Source organism: Diachasma alloeum, unplaced genomic scaffold (genome assembly GCF_001412515.2).
Source record: "Diachasma alloeum isolate Michigan unplaced genomic scaffold, Dall2.0 Dall_scaffold_00180, whole genome shotgun sequence".
Classification (NCBI taxonomy): domain Eukaryota; kingdom Metazoa; phylum Arthropoda; class Insecta; order Hymenoptera; family Braconidae; genus Diachasma; species Diachasma alloeum.
Window position 1 is genome coordinate 3,083,074 of NW_021680346.1, and position 19,621 is coordinate 3,102,694.

General features: G+C 34.8%; 1 protein-coding gene across 1 annotated transcript in view; it reads right to left on the bottom strand.

The window, feature by feature from the left end:
* Positions 1–573: 573 nt before the first annotated feature.
* The window catches only part of LOC107045342 (protein kinase C, brain isozyme), a 140,984-nt gene continuing 121,936 nt past the window's right edge, over positions 574–19,621 (bottom strand). The window contains exons 4-13 of the mRNA XM_015267602.1: positions 14,761–14,872; positions 12,440–12,568; positions 8,630–8,783; positions 7,468–7,696; positions 7,076–7,384; positions 5,507–5,598; positions 5,138–5,339; positions 3,910–4,098; positions 1,433–1,573; positions 574–1,356 (exon numbers count right to left, since the gene is read on the bottom strand). Coding sequence (XP_015123088.1) covers positions 1,204–1,356; positions 1,433–1,573; positions 3,910–4,098; positions 5,138–5,339; positions 5,507–5,598; positions 7,076–7,384; positions 7,468–7,696; positions 8,630–8,783; positions 12,440–12,568; positions 14,761–14,872 — 1,710 coding nt within the window. The 3' untranslated portion in view covers positions 574–1,203. The remainder of the gene's footprint in view (positions 1,357–1,432; positions 1,574–3,909; positions 4,099–5,137; positions 5,340–5,506; positions 5,599–7,075; positions 7,385–7,467; positions 7,697–8,629; positions 8,784–12,439; positions 12,569–14,760; positions 14,873–19,621) is intronic.

The following is a 19,621-nucleotide window of genomic DNA, read 5'->3' on the forward strand; positions in this document are numbered from 1 at the left end:
TTCGTGAACGCTGATTAAATAGTGTTTAACTGATTTAGTAGACATATTGTGAATTTATAATATGATAAGAGATTCATGCCAGAGAATTAATAAAATGAATGGGAGGGACGAGTGGAGTGATCACATCAAGAATTCAACGGGAGAACTGAGTGGGTAGATCATCAATCCAGAATTCATCAATAGGAAAATTGAAATCATTTCTTGAAACGAGTGTAGTGGAGTTTTGGAACGGACATGTATGGAATTCTATGACTCGGAATAAAAATACGGATACAGGGAAAAGAAATTGAGAGAGTGAGAAGCCAGGACTTACGTGCATAACTACGCCTCGTAGGAACAGAATAATTCGAAGGTATCGAAGGTATCTGTTTCGACATCTTGATCGGCACGTGCCACATGGAATTAATTCTCAAACACTCACGTTTTCATGCTTTTGACAGCTGCATGGATTTGAGTTGTATGGGAGTATCGTGAAGTTTGAGGAGTGGGACTAAAATAAACGAATTGCTGAATTCTCTGAATTCTCTATTATACATATTAAATGAGTACCACTTGCACATTATTTAATCAGAGTTACTGAGATAAGTCTTTTTTTATTTCGTCTGAGTTACATGAGTTTTCCACGGAAAATTGAGATAGATGAGTTTTATAGGGAATTCAGAGATACCCTTGTTTTACAAATAAAAATAAAATACTCTTGTTCTACTAGGAAGTGTCGAATATTCTTTACTCACTCATGTTATTTATCTCCTAATTCATATTTCATACTGTATTATTCTGAGGTTAAAACCGGATTACAAATACATTAATCCAGGAAAATAAAATCGCTGAGTGAATGCGCGGCACTCACTCGCGCGAGTCATCGAAAATACATTAAAAAGTGTCAGTATACGTAGTTATAAGTTATATGGAACAGAGTTTAAAATTCAAAATATTAGTAGTTCTCTTTTTTTTCTTCTTTGAAACGTCGACGACTAATTGAAATACTCTCGTTCGACGAGATTTTCAGTGAGCGAGAAAGAGGATTAGTGTTCTTGTTTCTTAATGTTAAAGTAGAGATTCTCGTAATTTGTTGATGATCAGGGCTTTCTGGCTCATGGGATGAACGTAAAATTGTAATGAAAGGGGAGGAGAGAAGAGTGATAGTTGATATTTGTCGTTTGACAGATGAAGAGACACTCGAATGATAAATTTCATGATTATTTAAATAAGCTGAATGTATTCGGGATTTAAATATGAAAAGCCAAGGAACTCCGTCTGATCCAGATTCATCATGAATAGTTTGTCGGTAGGGGTTAGGTCTGTCTTCTCGGATGTGAATTGCTTGTCGAAATTGCTCACGTCTTTTCTGTGTTTCTGAAAGAGGAAATTAAATTATGTTGAAGTTTATTTCATTGGAAGGGGGGGGATGAAGGAGGATTCTGGTACTCACGATTTTTGGCTTGAATGGGGGCTGGACCTCACGATTCTCAATTTTGTCCCAGTCGATACGTCGGAAGAAAGCGTGACCACGTACGTCGTCTTCACCGCGGCTGCCGCAGCCCAATCTCTTGTTTGGATTTTTGGTCAGGAACTGCGGAGATAAATTAAAATCGAAGAGGTTTTTATTGAATGAACTCAGAGTTGTTCTTCAACATACTTCGAAGTTTGTTTTTATGGCGCTATTTTTGTTGTTACATTTTTATTTGAGGATGTTGGAAAAAAATGTAATTTTGTGGGTAGATTTGCAATAATTTTCAAGGTCCGGGTAGAATGCAAGTGAATTAATCAATTCCAAGTGGAAATGAAACGAAAATTCAACAGCTTATTTGCATTCTCAATTGGAAATGAATATTTATTGACGAAATTCACCTGAATTTCCGTTATTTTTCCGAATTTTCACTGAAATCTCTTTCGAAAGTTTCAAGTTGAGAACATATTCATGCCAATCTTGTTTGAAGAAATAAACTTTAATTTGGGACTTTTAAAACTAAAATTTGAGTTTTTTTAATCCTCACACTCTTAAAAAAATTGAAATTTTTTAGGAATATTTGCGATCATTTTGGAAAGAATGGTATTGTATTAGATTTAGAGGAAAAAAGTTCATGAAATTGCAAGGTCCAAGTAGAATGCACGTGAATTAATCAATTTCAAATGGAAATGAAACGAAAATTCAACAGCTTATTTGCATTCTCAATTGGAAATGAATATTTATTGACGAAATTCACCTGAATTTCCGTTATTTTTCCGAATTTTCACTGAAATCTCTTTCGAAAGTTTCAAGTTGAGAACATATTCATGCCAATCTTGTTTGAAGAAATAAACTTTAATTTGGGACTTTTAAAACTAAAATTTGAGTTTTTTTAATCCTCACACTCTTAAAAAAATTGAAATTTTTTAGGAATTTTTGCGATCATTTTGGAAAGAATGGTATTGTATTAGATTTAGAGGAAAAAAGTTCATGAAATTGCAAGGTCCAAGTAGAATGCACGTGAATTAATCAATTTCAAATGGAAATGAAACGAAAATTCAACAGCTTATTTGCATTCTCAATTGGAAATGAATATTTATTGACGAAATTCACCTGAATTTCCGTTATTTTTCCGAATTTTCACTGAAATCTCTTTCGAAAGTCTCAAGTTGAGAACATATTCATGCCAATCTGTTCTTTAAAGAGTTAAACTTTAATTTGGGACTTTTAGAACTCAAATTTGAGCTTTTTTAATCCTCACAGTCTTAAAAAAATGGAAATTTCATAGGAATTGTTGCGATCATTTTGAAGAGAATGATATTGTATTAGATTTAGGGGAAAAACGCTGATAAAATTTCAGGGTCCGGGTAGAATCCAAGTAAATTAATCAATTGGAAGTGGAAATGAAACGAAAATTTAACAGTTTATTTACATTCTCAATTAGAAATGAACATTTAGTACCAAAATTCACTTGAATTTCCGTTATTTTTACCAATTTTCACTAAAATCTTAACTTACGATTTTCGAAAGTCTCAAGTTGAGAAAATATTCATGCCAATCTTTTGTTTGAACATTTTGTTAGGAACTGCGAAGAAAAATTATAATTGAAGAGTTTTTAATTGAATGAATTCATGGGGGGTCTCAGGTTCTTCACAATGCTTCGAAGTTTGTTTTTACGTCGAGATAAAGCATGTAAATACTTCGCTACTTCTGTCTTAAAAGTTTTCTTTGGCTTCTTCTCTGGGAAGGAGTGGGGATTGCGCAGCGAAGTTCTTCGACTTGCAAAGAGAATTTGTTTGAGGAGACTATTTGAATATGTTTCAAACATTAATTTAGGATTATTATTATCATACAGGACAATTAAACTGTAATTTGAGACTTTTAGAACTCAACTTGAGCATTTTTAATCCTCACTATTAGAAAAAATTGAAATTTCATCGGAACTTTTGTAATAATTTTCAGAAGAATGGTATTGAATTAGATTTAGGGAAAAAAAGTTCATGAAATCTCAAGGGCCGCGTAGAATGCAAGTGAATTAATCAGTTTTAAGTGGAAATGAAACGACAATTCAACAGTTTATTTACGTTCTCAATTGAAAATGAATATTTAGTACCGAAATTCACCAGAATTTTCGTTATTCTCTCGAATGTTCACTGAAATCTCAAATTCAGTCCTGAAAGTTTTACGTTGAGACGTTTAAGACTCAAATCGAATTTTTCAAAAGTCTTCATTTGAAACTTTCAAATCTTTAATTGAAAAATTAATTTTAAAAGATTTAAATCAAGGTTGTCGGAAAATTTTCTTTCAAGACCGTTAGAATCTCAAATAAAAGCTTGTTTTTTTCTGCTGTAGGTATGCTTGCCTTCTACAACTAAACCAGAACTGCGTCTTGAAAAATGTAGAATGAAGAAGTTTGTTGGGGAAAGAATAAGGAGTTATCATTGTAGTGTGGAACTTACCCCTTTGCAAGCTTCCTTTGATTCCTTTGATAGACTTTTTGGGTAATTAACGCTCTGGTCAGTGATAGCAGCGAACAGTTCCTCCTCGTCTTCACCGTCGAAAGGAGGTTGACCAACAAGCATTTCGTAGAGTAATACTCCATATGCCCACCAATCAACGGATTTTCCATAGGGCTGATAAAGGATTATCTGAAATACCCAATGATTTCTTTACTTCCCCAGTACAGAAATCCAATTTGCGATAATTCGCTGCGGTTTTGTCCCGCGATTACACATTGCGGCGATTGGTACACTGAGAGAAAAACGACAAAGTTCTCAAACAAGTCTTACTTGTGCCGAGGAAATCGTTTTTTGAAAATTATCAAAAAAGGATTTTTTTGTGTCAAACATACAGAGAGTGCACCAGAATGAAAAATTTTTGTCGCAAAAATAGATTTAGTAGTTGAAACAAAATTGCATTCTCTGTACAAGCAAGAAATGGCATTTCTAGCACTACTCCTTCGTTATTTGATACTCCCATACGTATTTAGCTCCCGAAAAATCTTTGTTTTATGCGAAACAAGGGATAGTAGTTTTTCGTTTCGGCTGTCTAATATTCGCAGACAAGAAATTAACCCTTAAATGAAACAATAATAATGATGTGATAGCAATCTTGTAACTTAAGGATAAAATATTTGTTGCTAAATATTCCTCCATATGAGATATTTTCATCCTGAAAAGGCACCGTCTGGTGTGAATTATCCGCCCCTTGAGCCAAATATTTCGTTGCTGTCGAAAGCAGAATAATTATTCTGTTTGAGACTTTCAAATTCGAACCAAACAAATTCTTTTTTTGCAATTTTCAACTAGCGATTTTGTTGGCCCAAACAAGACTTGTTTGACGTGTTTGTTCTTCTCTCCGTGCAGGGTAACCAGACCAATAGGTAGACACCGACCAAAAGATGAACGATTTCAACATTTTTCAAGTATTCTATAATAGTACTTTAGAGTACAAGGGCCCAAATTTCGGTTTCGACAAATGTGACTGATGTACTCACATTCGTTGAAAACGAAGTATATGCCCGAGTGATCTATAATATTTTATGTCACACCGTGCAGAAGTCGAGTTTATCGTACGCTGCGCATCGCATGACATAAATAAATAAACAAATAGAGTTGTCACATATTGAGAAAAAATAGGAATACGAAATATATGTAGATATTTGTTCCATTTGAAATGATCGCTCACCTCTGGAGCAATATAATCAGGTGTTCCACAGAAAGTCTTAGTCGTCCTGTCCCCGAGAATGCCCTCCTTACACATTCCAAAATCAGCAATCTTGATGTGGCCGTCCTGATCCAGCAGGACATTATCCAGCTTCAAGTCGCGATACACAATACCACGTGAATGAAGAAAGAACAGACCAATTGCTATTTCTGAGGCGTAAAATCTGAGAGTAGAAAGCAAACATACAACTTTGATTGAATTCACCAGTTCCAGTTATCTAGATTACTATTTTGATATGCTTCTTTTGAATTTCAATGGTGGGGAAAAAGTTTTTAATTGAGTTTCGAGGAGTTATGGGGTTTTTTTCTTTGAATCAATTCATAGACTTACACTGCCACGGGCTCTTTGAACTTGCCGCACTGCTGTATCTGGAACATCAGATCTCCGCCATTCACGTATTCCATTACGAAGTACAGTCGATCCTGAAACAGAATATTTGGTTGGGGTTGGGAACGAGAGTATATTGTTAATTGTTTGTTTATTTCGAAACATTTCGGAGAATTTTGGTGATTTATGTGGAATAATATTTTTTGCGACTGAAATTCGATTTCGTTGATGATTTCTTGAATTTGGATGCCATCGAATGGTTCAAATCATATGGGTCAAATCGATGTGACCCATTTGAAAATTTTATGATTCCACTGTAATCATAAAATCATATTGCTTGGGTCAAATTAATTTGACGCACAGAATTTGACCCAAGCAACATGATTTTATGATTGCATTTGATAATCAATGATCCCATAAATGTTAGTGATATTGGATGGGTCAAATCACACGGATCAATTTCATTTTGGGAGTAATATTATGAGTCAAACCTATTTGATCCACATGATTTGGCCCAAGGAACACGATTTTATAATTATATTTGACAATAACTTATTCCATAACTGTGAGTGATATTGTATGAGTGAAATCACATGGGTCAAATGGAATTTGGGATTAATAGTATGAGTCAAATCTATTTGACTCACAAAAATTGATCCTAAAGCATGATTTTGTGTCTGCAACTGACATCAAGAATGATTTGGACAAGAAGAAGAATAATGTGGTAATATTGAATGGGTCAAATAGACAGTGATATAAAGGGTGAAAATCGTAGATCCAACCTATTTGACCCTCATAATTCGACCCGAATAACACGATTTTATTACTGGAACCGAATGAAAGAATGATTTGATTAATTTGATGATATCGTATGGATCAAATGAATAATAATTGTAATGGTCAAAATCATGGGTCAAATCGAGTCGATCCACACATATTAACTCCCATAACATGACTCCATTTTTGCTACTGACTCTAAGAATGATTTTGTTTATTTGGTAAGATTGTATGGGTGAAATGAAGAGTAATTGTGAGGGTCAAAATGATGGGTCAAATCGATTTGACGGACACGATTTCACCCTAAAAACATTATTTCACCACTGCCACCGTATTCGAGAATAATTTCATCCATTTATGGATATCGCATAGATCAAATATATAGTGGAGGTCAAAATCATGGGTTACATCGACTTAACCCACACGAAATAACCCTAAAAACATGATATTATTTCTGTAACTGACTTTAAGAATGATTTAATTGATCTGGTGATACCGCATAGGTCAAATCAACGGTAAGAGCGAGAACCAAAATCATGGGTCATGTCGATTTGACCCATGCAGCTTGACATCAATACACGGAAAGAATATAATAGTACATTAAGGTACAAGGGCACAAATTTAGTTTTCCACGAATGTCAAATTAAATTGTCCCGAAATAATTCTCATAATTCCCTTGACTCCAATCATCTCCCTCGATTTCCATTTATTTGAAAGAGTTCAAATCGCTGCTTTTCATCCCATAAATAATCAAAAATTAAAAATTCATCCGTAGCAGAATTATTAAAGACCTACCATAGTCTGAAAGCAGGAATGAAGTTGCACCAGAAACGGAGGTTTATGTGACAACGCCAGTACCCTCTTCTCTACCATAGTACACTCAACATCATCATCCTGTATTATGATATCCTTCTTCAATATTTTTATAGCATAAAGCTCGTCACAGCCTTTCCTCTCTGCGAGTAATACTTTCCCAAAGCTTCCTTTACCGAGAACCATGAGAAAATTAAAATCACTCGCTCTTATCAGATCACTCTTTCCCATATTGTGTGGCAAATCCCTCTCCTGCTGTGTCATCACGGGCTTCTTTGTGACTGAAGTCTTCTGAAAATTTGTTTAATTTTCCCTCCAATTTCCGTCTCATTTTGCCGAGCAAATTCTATTTAACTCGCACAAACAAAACTCACCCGCATCTTGGTTTTAAGCTCGGCAAGATCAACTCCCTCCTCTGGCACTGGTACATTATAAAATTCACCTTCTTCCTGGGTGAGAAGCTTGAACCAACCGGTGACAGGTGCCTTCATCAATTCAGATATACCGAAGGACAGTGAACCCATGAAATCATTTCTCGACGTTCGATCCCAGTCCCATACTTCTATCAGTAATCGTCTGTCCTTGTCTTCTGATTTCAGATCACTGTGTAAAATGTTCATTTATTATTTATTTAGATTTGTGGGTAATAATGTTTGCTTCCGAATGGAAGCTTCGTTAGCGATCCATCGGATTTCACACGGAGAGAAATGTTCAGTAAAAATTACAGAACTCTCACTTCACTCACCGATTACGGAATCGACTCAGAAAATTTAAGTGACGATATCGTAATTTTTCACAAGAGATTCAGATAAAAATTACGGAACGCTCCGGAAAAATTCCGTGACAGTTCCGTAAAATTTCCTACAACCACACTTCGCTCCGGAATTATGGAAAAGATACGTAATTTTTATTGAATATTTCTCTCCGTGCATGAATTTTTTCATGAATGTAGACTTTAATGAGCTCTATTCATTGACACCAATTAAAATTCAATTTTTCATACAGATTCAAAAAAATTAATAATTTACCAAAAAGCGATTTTTCAACGATCACTCAAAAAATTGTCATAAAAAAGGAATTAGTCATGACTCAAAAAATTGTTAATAATACCCTCTTGATTCAATCAGAATATGATGGGAGTCACACAATTCGTTGTTGAGTTACAGCACATTATACTCTGTTATTTGAAAAATGTAATTATCCCCTTGTTTTTTACGCTAAAAAATTGACAATGGTTTTATTTGAATTAAAGAAACTTCTATTCAATTAAATAAATAAGTTCGTTTCAATAGCGCGTAATAAAGCCTTCGTTGGAAATTAAACTCGATTTTTATTTTTATTTTTTTATCCAAATAAGGACTTCATAATTAATAACCAATGTATTTATTTATAATGATTTTACTTTCATAGATTAATATCGAATGAGTGAATTAATCAAATATCTCATGTAATTAAAACATCTCCCGCAGAAATATTCCCGAAACAACTGGAATAATTTCAAACAATAATGTATTTGATTAAACTTGAGCTACTCACAAAGTGATTGTCTCGTTCCACTCTGGATTTAAACATGATTTGATTGTCTTTGTTTTTTTCTTAACTCCATCCGTGTCTGGAATTAATTTCAACTTAACGTAAGGATCCGAAAGTCCATTTGGATCCATTGGAATGAGATTTCTTCCCGCTTTAACTGGAAATTCAATTACAATAATTGCAGATTAAGTAAACGATTATAACATGAGTGTTATAGGGTGAATTTCTACAATCTTCTCGCAGCCAATTATCCTGAAATTTAATCACTACCGAATATCCCGGGTATCGTTGACTGTGCATTTGCGTATCGCGTGGAGGTGGGAATTACTCAGTGGTTCAAGTTTCATTGGACGGTTTGAATTCAGTTCTTCGGGGTTGGAGGGGGGGACTATTGTGGGATATAACAAGAGCTAGTGTCGATAATTAAACGATATTGCGGACGATAATGACGGTAGCTTTGATTGACTCCTGATGTTGATGGAGAGAAATTCATCTACCAGAGGGCATATGTTTTTCAATCGCTTAATCGATTAATCTCTCTACATAATAAAAATCCAAATTGACTTCTGGTGATGAAAATTGGGTGTTCGAAATTAAGACTTCAGAATTAAGGGTCAGAGAGTAAGGGCCGCAAGGGTCAAAATAAGGGTCGCGAGGGTCAGAATGAGGGCTACGAGGGTCAAATTGAGGATCGCAAGGGTCAAATTAAGAGTTACAAGAGTCGGAATAAGGGTCATAGTCAATATAAGGGTCTAAATGAGGGTCATGGGGGTAAAAATAAGGGTTAGAATGAAGGTCTAAATAAGTTTCATGAGGGTAATATCTCTCTATATTATAAAAATCCAAATCGTGTTCTGGTGATAAAAATTTGGCACCCGAAATTAAGACTCCAGAATTAAGGATCAGAAATGGAGGGTCAGAAAGTAAGGGCCACAAGGATCAAAATAAGGGTCGCGAGGGTTAGAAAAAGGGTCAGAATGAGGGTTACGAGGGTCAAATTGAGGGTCACAAAGATCAAATTAAGAGTTACAAGGGTCGGAATAAGGGTCATAGTGCAAGTAAGCGTCAATATAAGGGTCTAAATAAGGGTCATGAGGGTAAAAATAAGGGTTAGAATGAAGGTCTAAATAAGCTTCATGAGGGTAATATCTCTCTATATTATAAATATCCAAATCGTAATGGCCACAAGGATCAAGTTAAGGGTGGCGAGGGTTATAATAAGGGTCAGAATGAGGGTTATGAGGGTCAAATTGAGGGTCACAAGGGTCAAATTAAGAGTTACAAGGGTCGGAATAAGGGTCATAGTTCAAATAAGGGTCATAGTCAAAATAAGGGTCTAAGTAAGGGTCATGGGGGTAAAAATAAGGATCAGAATGAGGGTAGCGAGGGTCACTGGGGTTAAATTAAGCATTACAATGGTCAGAATAAGGGTCATAGTCAAAATAAGGGTCATGGGGGTAAAAATAAGGGTTAGAATGAAGGTCTAAATAAGCTTCATGAGGGTAATATCTTTCTATATTCTAAAAATCCATATCGACTTCTGGTGATGAAAATTTGGTACTCGGAATTAAAACTCCAGAAATAAGGGTTAGAAACTAAGGGCCACAAGAATCTAAATAAGGGTCACGAGGCTTATAATGAGGGTTATAATAGAGTTTACGAGGGTCAGATTAAGGATCACAAGGGTCAAATTAAGAGTTATAAGGGTCAGAATAAGGGTCATAGGAGTCTAAATAAGGGTCTAAATAAGGGCCATGGGGGTAAAAATAAGGGTTAGAAAATAAGGGTCAGATTGATGATCACAAGGGTCAAATTAAGAGTTACAAGGGTCAGAATAAGGGTCATAGGGTTCAGAATGAGGGTCTGAATAAGGACCATGGGGGTAAAGAGAAAAGAGAGAATAAGGGTCTAAATAAGGGTCATGGGGTAAAAATAAGGGTTGAAATAAGGATCTAAAAAATGGTGATGGGGATCAAAATAACGGTTAGAATGAGGACAATGGGGGTCAAAATAAGGGTCAGAATAAGAGTCATGGGGGTCATATGAGAGTTGGCGAGCGAAGCGCACAGTGGGTATAGCCCCCTAGTCTTTGTAATAAAAAAACAACTGGGATAATTGAGGATTAACCGGGAGTTTAATCCCATTGTGACATGAGTTAATTCCGTCCACAATGCTTCTAATCCTCTGAATATTGGATTGAAATTATTCGGGTGGCGATTCAGCAGGAGAGGAGTTCTGCAGCATTCGTGATTACGAGCTGCATTTGATACATGGGTGTTCAGAATTCATATGGGGTTAATCGAGGGAGGGGGATGGCGGGGAAGAAAAATCTAATTCACATTAACTGGTACTGCAGAGTGAATTCTTAAGGGGAAACTACTATGAGTTTTGGGAGTCGCGGGCTATAGAAGTGAGATTTTTCATACATTGAAGATCGATTATATATATCTAAAAATGAATAATTCGTGCAAAAAAAATAATTATTTATTGTTCGTTCGCTCCGTAGACTCCTAAAATGTTTGAAATAGTCCAGGGCCTCCAATTTTTGAAATACAGAGGTTTTTTCCCTTTCAAAATTAAAAAAAAAGTGTACAATAGCAATTACGACTTAGTGTTTGTTAGCTAGTTTGTTGTTTCGTTGTTTTTTAATGTAAAAAATTGGACCACTCATGTAAAATAGCCTTAAAAATGTTTGTGAAAGAATCGAGAATATATTTTTAATATTTTGAGGGTAATTTGTGCTGAAATTGTAAAATTTACCCTGCATTTCATCAAAAATTATCCCAGTGAAAGTGAATGATTGCTCAATACAGTCGAGGCTTAATATAAGATACCTTAGGAACAGTAGAAGACTGGAATTCTGGGAATCCGTATGCCCCCACTACGCGCCCTTATAGAGAGGAGAAAAATAGGGATCGGCGGTTTGAAATAAGATACCTCGCTTGTTGCGCCTGAATTCTATGGAATATTCATTTTTACTGAACGGATTTTACTGAATTCGTATAGCCCGCGTTCCCTTTTCTCTCTAAACATAACCCCGCGTGATAGAATGGCAGCTGATGTTAGGGAATTGTTGGGGGACTTGAGAATAATCACTTCTGGACAGCTGGAGTACAAATTATTAAAAGTACGTAAAGTAATTGAATTTTAATTAGGCTTTATTCTATTACGATTATTCTGCGTCATTTTAATAATTATAGCGTCGAAGAAAAGAGGTGACCCTTGGGATCGTTTGACCCTTCTGATTACATCACTTGACTCTCACGTTTGAACTCTTGACCCTTAAGGTCATTTGACCCTTATGATCACTTCGTTCGTCCCTCCCGTTTGACCCTCAACTCCGTTTGATCCTTATAATCACTCTTTTTTCGTTGAAAAATTATCGAGGTCATAGGTATCTTATAAGAAGCCCACGAAACTAAACACTCGGGAGGCGATAAAAGTGTCGAGAGTGGGGGTAGGCCTCGAGCGCTCGAAGCTCTAGGTATCTTATAGACAGGTATCTTATATAAAAACTCGACTGTATTCCGAAATTATTTTTATGTCATGAAGAATGATCTTCACCGAATGCTTTCGGTAAAATTTGTGTTTTTTTACCGAATGAATCATAAAATATCCTCCACAAACAGGTACTTTTTCATTGAATTACAGTTAATTCGCTCTACCATTATCTTTCGTACAATAAAATTTGCCACGATTTTCTAGCTACTTTTTCTCAGACTTTGCTGTTCCAGTATCCAATACCAAAAACCAATATTAATGATCAAGAGATAAAAATCTTAGAATTGATGTCTCAATTCCATGATAAATTACCTTCTACGTTGAGTTTGGTACCCGTGCATGAGATGTTGAGATTTATGCGTCCTCGTCGCTCGGTGTGATCGCATCCGCAGAGATTGGGCACGCTCTCCTCGCACCTCTTGTGAACGTTCATGTCGCATGCTAAGTACCATCAGATGAAATTCATTAAAAAAATTACGAATCAAAATTGTGGGGAACATCGGGCCACTTTGCCTCCTCTACATCTACCGTCACAACTCGCTTCTCATGGTAATATCTCTATTTACTCTCATTACCCGGGGAATACCAGGGTCTCTATCGCGTATGCACAGAACGATTGCTGGGAAAAATAATCTACAATTCAATTCAAACTGTTATCATCATACGTAATACCCCAATTAACACAATTTCCCATTTTCTCATGATATCAACTTTCAATGAAAGTTAAATTAAATTGGAGCTATCGTTTTCTGTGCTTACGCTTCGATCAACAATACAGCAACAAATGGAAAGTCAACAGTTACTGGCGAATTTTTTAACAATAAATGGAGGTTTACATATCATTGACAGAAAATACGAACAATTTAAATATTTCGAAACTTTTTGTTTTCACACCAGTTTTGTCGATCCAATATGTTATTAAATAATAAAATACGTGATAAAATAATATAATCATGCTTTACTGTGATATTGTGCGTGATATATAATCGATGCGAGTGCAGGCAAAACTATTCATGAATTTTAGCACAACAAAAAATTACGTAAAAGCATGATCAAAACATTCGTCAGGGGGAAAAAATCACAAAGATTATCGAATTACTTTTGAAATCATTTTAGTTATCCCATTTTGCATTGGATTCTGTGATCGAAGGTTACGAGGGAGATGCTTACACAATACAACAAAAAAACAGTCGAATTTTTTTTCTAAGAAAATAGGAGAGATTAAAGCCTGGTCTGATATAGATATTACTTGTTGTTAAACATTTACAAAAATGGGGATAACATGAGGAATTATTGAATTGTTTTGTAACAAAAGCAATACAAGCCTGCCACAAGAAATAGTTTATTTGAATCAAATAAATCGATTTTTATTCAAATTCAAAGTTGATTTTTATTTATATCAAATAAATTGTTTTTTTTTATAGAAAAATGAATGTTTCCGCGATTCAAATAAGAATTTTATTCATTAGAAATGGAATTATATTTCAAATAAATTATTTATTTTATGTAATTAAAAAAAATTCGTTGAAACAAATCTATGAATTGGTTAATTTCCAATAAAAATTTTGAAGAGAACAGATTTATTTCCTCAAAATAAATTTATTTTATTCAAATGCGTCATTTCTTTAGGTTTGGAGGTTACAATCCGAACATTGACGAAGACTTCTCTCAATTTAGATATTCAAAATTACGTGAAAGCATGATAAAAAATTTTTTCAGGAAAAATAACAGAAAATATAAAATTCTTTTTCAAATTTATTTCTTCTCCTGTCGTTCTGAGTATTTATCGAATTTTTGTTATATACAAAAAAAGAGATTAACGCCTGATCTCATATGAATATAATTAATTGTTCAGTCAAAAATTACTTGGAGATTTACAAAATGGGGATAACATGAGGAATTATTGAAGAGTTTTCTAACAAAGGGAATACAAGGACCAAGCCTACCACAAGAAATGGTTTATTTAAATCAAATAAATAGATTTTTATTCACACTTAAACTCAATTTTAATTTACAACAAATAAATTGTTTTTTTTTTATAGAAAAGTAAATGTTTCCTTGATTCAAATGAAAATCCTATTGATCAGAAATGAGATTATTTTTCGAATGAATTATTTATTTTACGTAATTAAAAAAATTTCGTTGAAAGAAATCTATGAATTTATTAATTTCCAATAAAAATGTGGAATAGACGAGATTTATTTCATCCAAATAAATTTATTTTCTTCAAATGCGTTATTTCTCTAGGCATGGGGGCTACAATCTCAAAGATTCCTCACAATTTAGATAAACGAAATAACGATAAAGCCAGATAAAAAATTTCTTCCCGAAAAAATAACGCAAAATATAAAATTCTTTTTCAAATTTTTTTTTTCTCCTGTCATTCCGAATATTCATCCCCCAGACGTGAGTGACAAACGCGCTCTGATGGAATGGATGTTTGTGCACTCCCATAAAAATGGAGAATATTGTTCCCGCGAGGGAGAACAATATCAAATGGAAATAACGAACGCATGATGTGGCTCTCTGAATCGATGGAAAATTCAAAGCACCCTGGGATGATGTTTTTTTTTGTCGAGTTATTTACGTGTGATCCTCTAGCCCCTAGGTTTTTTTTTCTCTGCATTTTGTACCTGTACACTTGAGTCCCTGATGCGCGATACCGTGTAGCATCGAGCCGCAGTGGTCGCAGAATGTTGGCGTCAGGTACGTGAATGTTTCCCACTTGTGTGGCGCACTCGCGGCCTGGGAACACAAAGTCAATGGGCGACCGGGTGGAGCCCCATTGGATTTTTTTTCCAGTCTGGATACTCTTGTGTTTTATCAGGGAATTTCAAAAAAATTGGCTGTTCTTTACGGGGAATGTGGGAGGGGAGGGAAGTTGGGGATTTCATCGTGATTACGCGTTGTGCTTTTTTTATTAAGCCGTATTGGATGGTTTAGAAGCCTGTGGATCCTATGGTAATCCTCGGTTCAGGGGGCAATGATCCATTCTGAATCACTTTGATATACGAAAACTGATGAAAAAATAAATATCAACGACGGATTGACAACAGAATTAATTTTACGACGATAATTTTATTTGCAGCAACTACTGTTTGACTGTTAATTTTTAAAGTAATATAATTTTGAGAAACGGAATGATTGGGAGAAATAGACTTTCTGTAGGATTTAACCTCATTCCAAATATCAAAATTGGATTCCTTTTTAACGTAAAATCAGGCTGTCTCCAGAAATTATTGATTTAAATTATTTAATTTCTCTTTTGAATTTGACAAAATATTTACTTTAACAAATGCCTCCGAGTCTGCAGTTGATATCGCACTATTCTGAAATATTTTTCTCTCTGTGAATCTTTAAAAATTATGTAGATGAAATATTGATAGTCTTCATTGAATGAAAACAACATTTATACGCTTGCACTCGTGAACAAAAAGAAACAAAATAAATGAGATCATGAACACAAATTGTTCCTGTGACAATGTGCAAACGAATATCGTGAATACGCGATTAATTTTTATTAAGCTGTATTAGATGGTTTTAGAAGCTTGTGGATCCTAACGTAATCCTCGGTTCAAGGGAGAATGATCCATTCTGAATGATCTTGATATAAAAAAAAATGACGAAAAAATAAAAAATGAATTTAAAAAATTAAAAATAAATGATATACTGACAAAAGAAGGCGTTTTGCAATGATTATTTTATTTGAAGCTGATTATTTTATTTTATTTGTTTGGTTTTTAATGTTAAAATTAGTATGATTTTCAGAAATAGAATTTCTGTAGGATTTAATATAATTTCATTTGTCGCAAGAATGAGAATATTTGATTTATTTTTAAGGGGAGGTTCATCCCGGGAAAAAAACTTTTTCGTTTTTTGAGAAAAAAACTTGAGAAATATACTTTTTTCCGCGTGATTTTTCTTCAGAAATTCAATTTTGTAGGTCAAATTTGTCTTCGACCGCTAAAAATGAGAAATTTCTATTTTTTTTATTGTAATAATAATAAAAATTTTGATGAAAGAATAAAATTCAAAATCTATCTTATTATATTAAAAAAAACGATTTAAGTAAAAATACGTTGAGCATTTTTGTTAAGTTGACTTTTCGATTAAAAAAATTGAATCCCTAATTTCGAATGGCCGGAGACAATTTTGATCGACAAAATCGGATCCTGAGGAAAAATCACGCGGAAAATCGAATGTTAATGTTTTTTTCTCCGAAAATAAAAAAGTTTTTTTCTCGGGGTCACGTAAAATTATTATTGACGGAGTTAATGTGAAATTATCCTGTCACCAGAAATTATTTATTGAAATTATTACATTTCTCTTTTGTAGTTGAAAAATCAATAATTTATAACAAATATCTCAAAGTGAGTAGTTGATATTGAACTTTTCTGAAATCTTCTTCTCTCTGTGAATCCCTTTAAATTCTCTTAATAACAAAATTATGCAGATGAAATATTGACAGTCATCATTGGATAAAAACAACATTTACACACTTGCACTCGTGAACGAAAAAAAAACAAAATAAGCGAGATAATCAACACAAATTGTTCCTGTGACGAAGTACAAACGAACATATCCTCGTAATTGAGTCATTAATTGCGGCGACGAAAGGGTACGATGGTTGAATGGACATGTGTGTGTTCATCGGGTTCACAGACATCGGCAGTTACCAGTGGGCGTAACGAGAGTCAAAGGAACTCAATTCTCTTCTTTTTCATTACTCGAATGAGGAAAAAGGCGGATGAACGACCCTTCGGATGCATTCACTGCCGTTTTGTCGGCGGACTGATTGGAAAATGCAGGTGATATGGACGCGGAGGAGATGAAAATGACAAAGGGTTGAGGGGTGACGTGCCCTCTGCTTTCGACAAACGACACACGAGGCTCTGGACGTTCTGTCGAGCTCAATCTTCAAAATGGAAAATAAGAGGCACGAGAGTTGACATAGAAACTACATCCAGAGAAATTGCTTATTTAAATCAAATGAATAAGGTCATTTAAATAGAGCGGAAAAACGATTTTAGTTAAATTGAAAATTGTTCTTCATTTGCGGGTCTGTTTATATTTAATACTAGGGGGCTAGGCCCCCTGCTCGCTCCGCGCCGACCCTCATATGACCCTCATGATCAAGATATTGGGACCCTTGCGACCTTTCATCTAACCCGTGTGACCCGTATTATACTCCTGATGACCCTTCATTTCTGAACCTTAATTTCGGAGTCTTAATTTCAAGCACCAAATTTTCGTCACCAAAAGTCGATTTGGATTATTAGAGTATAGACAGATATTAAGACCCTTACTCCGACCCTTAATCTAGCGACCCGCAATCTCACCCTCTTGGCCCTTATTTTGACCTTTGTGGCCAGTATTCTGACCCTCATGACAAGGCTTCGGATTTCGATTCAACTACATAAAATTGTCCGCGGAACCGTAGCGGAATATTGTGGAATCTGAACCAAACTGTCACATTTTGAATGGTGTGAAGTTGGAAAATTGAGGTTGAGGGTTTACCACGTGGAGTTGATGTGGGGATATGGTACAAGAGGTACAAGAGGTAACTTATAACTAGATACTAAAATTATTATTGTTAACTTAATTATTATTTTTATTAGTATTATTATTCTTAATAACCTGCTTGTGGATATTAGTGGTAAATAATCCGGATAAGTGGTGAACTTATCCGGAATTATTTCAGTCCGGCAGGTCACTAGGAACCTTTCAGCCAAAGGAGAAGAATTATTATCGGGTCTTTCAGCAATGAAAACGATCTTTGGATCGTTTATGGGAGTTTTGTGTATGGAAATCGAGCATGAGGAGTGAAGTTTTATTGTTTTGGTATAATTATCAGAGGTTTTTTGGAGAGATTAAATCATTTTCTGTTAGGAATTTCTGATATTTCCATGTTAATCAACTAATTATTTGATATAATTCACAGTTGATGGGTTAATTAACATGAAAACTAACATTTAATTTTCTGGAAAGTTTTTTTAATTCTAAATATGGGTTAGGGTTGGGTCAGGGTTGGGTTAGAGTTGGATCAACGTTAACTAATCTAAACTTGGGCCGGTGAAAGGTGTATGGTGTCCACCTGACCTAACGTTGATCCGATCTTGACCCAACCCTGACTCAACCCTGACCCAACCTGGACCCAACCCTGATCCCAGATGATCCCAGATTAGATCTAAACTTGGGCCCGTAAAAAATGTATGGTGTCTACCCGACTCAATCTTGACCCAACCCTGATTCAACCTTAACTCAACCCTAACCCAACCCTGACCCATATTTCGAATATAAAAAACTATTTTAAGAAAATTAAATTTCAGTTTTCATGTTAATTAACCCATCAACTGTGGCATTATATCAAATAATCAGTTGATTAACGTGGAAATATCAGAAATTCCCAACAGAAAATTGCTTAATCTCTCCAAAAAACCTCTGATAATTACCAAAACAATAAAACTTCGCTCCTCATCCTCGAGTTCCATACACGAAACTCTCATAAACGGTCCAAAGATCGTTTTCATTGCTGAAAGACCCGATGATAATTCTTCTCCTTTGGCTGAAAAGTTCCTCGTGAACTGCCGGACTGAAATCATTCCGGATAAGTTCCACTTATCCGGATTATTTACCACTAATATTCACAAGCAGGTTATTAAGAATAATAATGCTAATAAAAATATTAATTAAGTTAAGAATAATAATTTTAGTTATAACTTACCTCTTGTACCATATCCCCACATCAACTCCACGCGGTAAACCCCCAACCTCAATTTTCCGACTTCACACCATTCAAAATCTGACAGTTTGGTTCAGATTCCACAATATTCCACTACGGTGCCGCGGTCAATTTTAGTAGAATCGAAATCCGAGGCCTGCTCATGACCCTTATTTTGACCCTTATGATCTTCAGTTTCTGACTTCCATGACCCTCATTTGGATCCTCAATCTGACCTTCGTGATCCTTAATCTAACCCTTGTGACCCTCATTTGGATCCTTAATCTGACCCTCATTATAACTCTCGTGAACGTTATTTTGACTCTGGTTACCCTTAGTTTCTGACCTTTGGTTTTTGACCCCCATGTTCCTTATTTCAACCCTCACCCTGACCCTTATGATCTTTAACTTAGGAGTCGTAATTTCAAGTATCAAATTTTTATCACCAGAAGTCGATTTGGATTTTTATAATACAGAGAAAATGATTTTTTCATTATCAATACATCTTTATTTAAACCAAATGAATTCTTCGTTAATAATAAATAAAGATTCTTCTTATATTAAGAGAATTTCTTGATTTGAAATAAATAGACTTTTTATCGTACTTGATAAAAATTAATTTGATACTAATAATTTATTATTGACTGAAAAAAAATTGAAAGAGAAAAATGCAATAATTATTAGGAGAGAATAAGGCGAAGTCAGACATAATTTCAGGTTGAAACATAATTTCGAATTTCCTTTACAAAACACATGAAAATGTGATTTTCTTG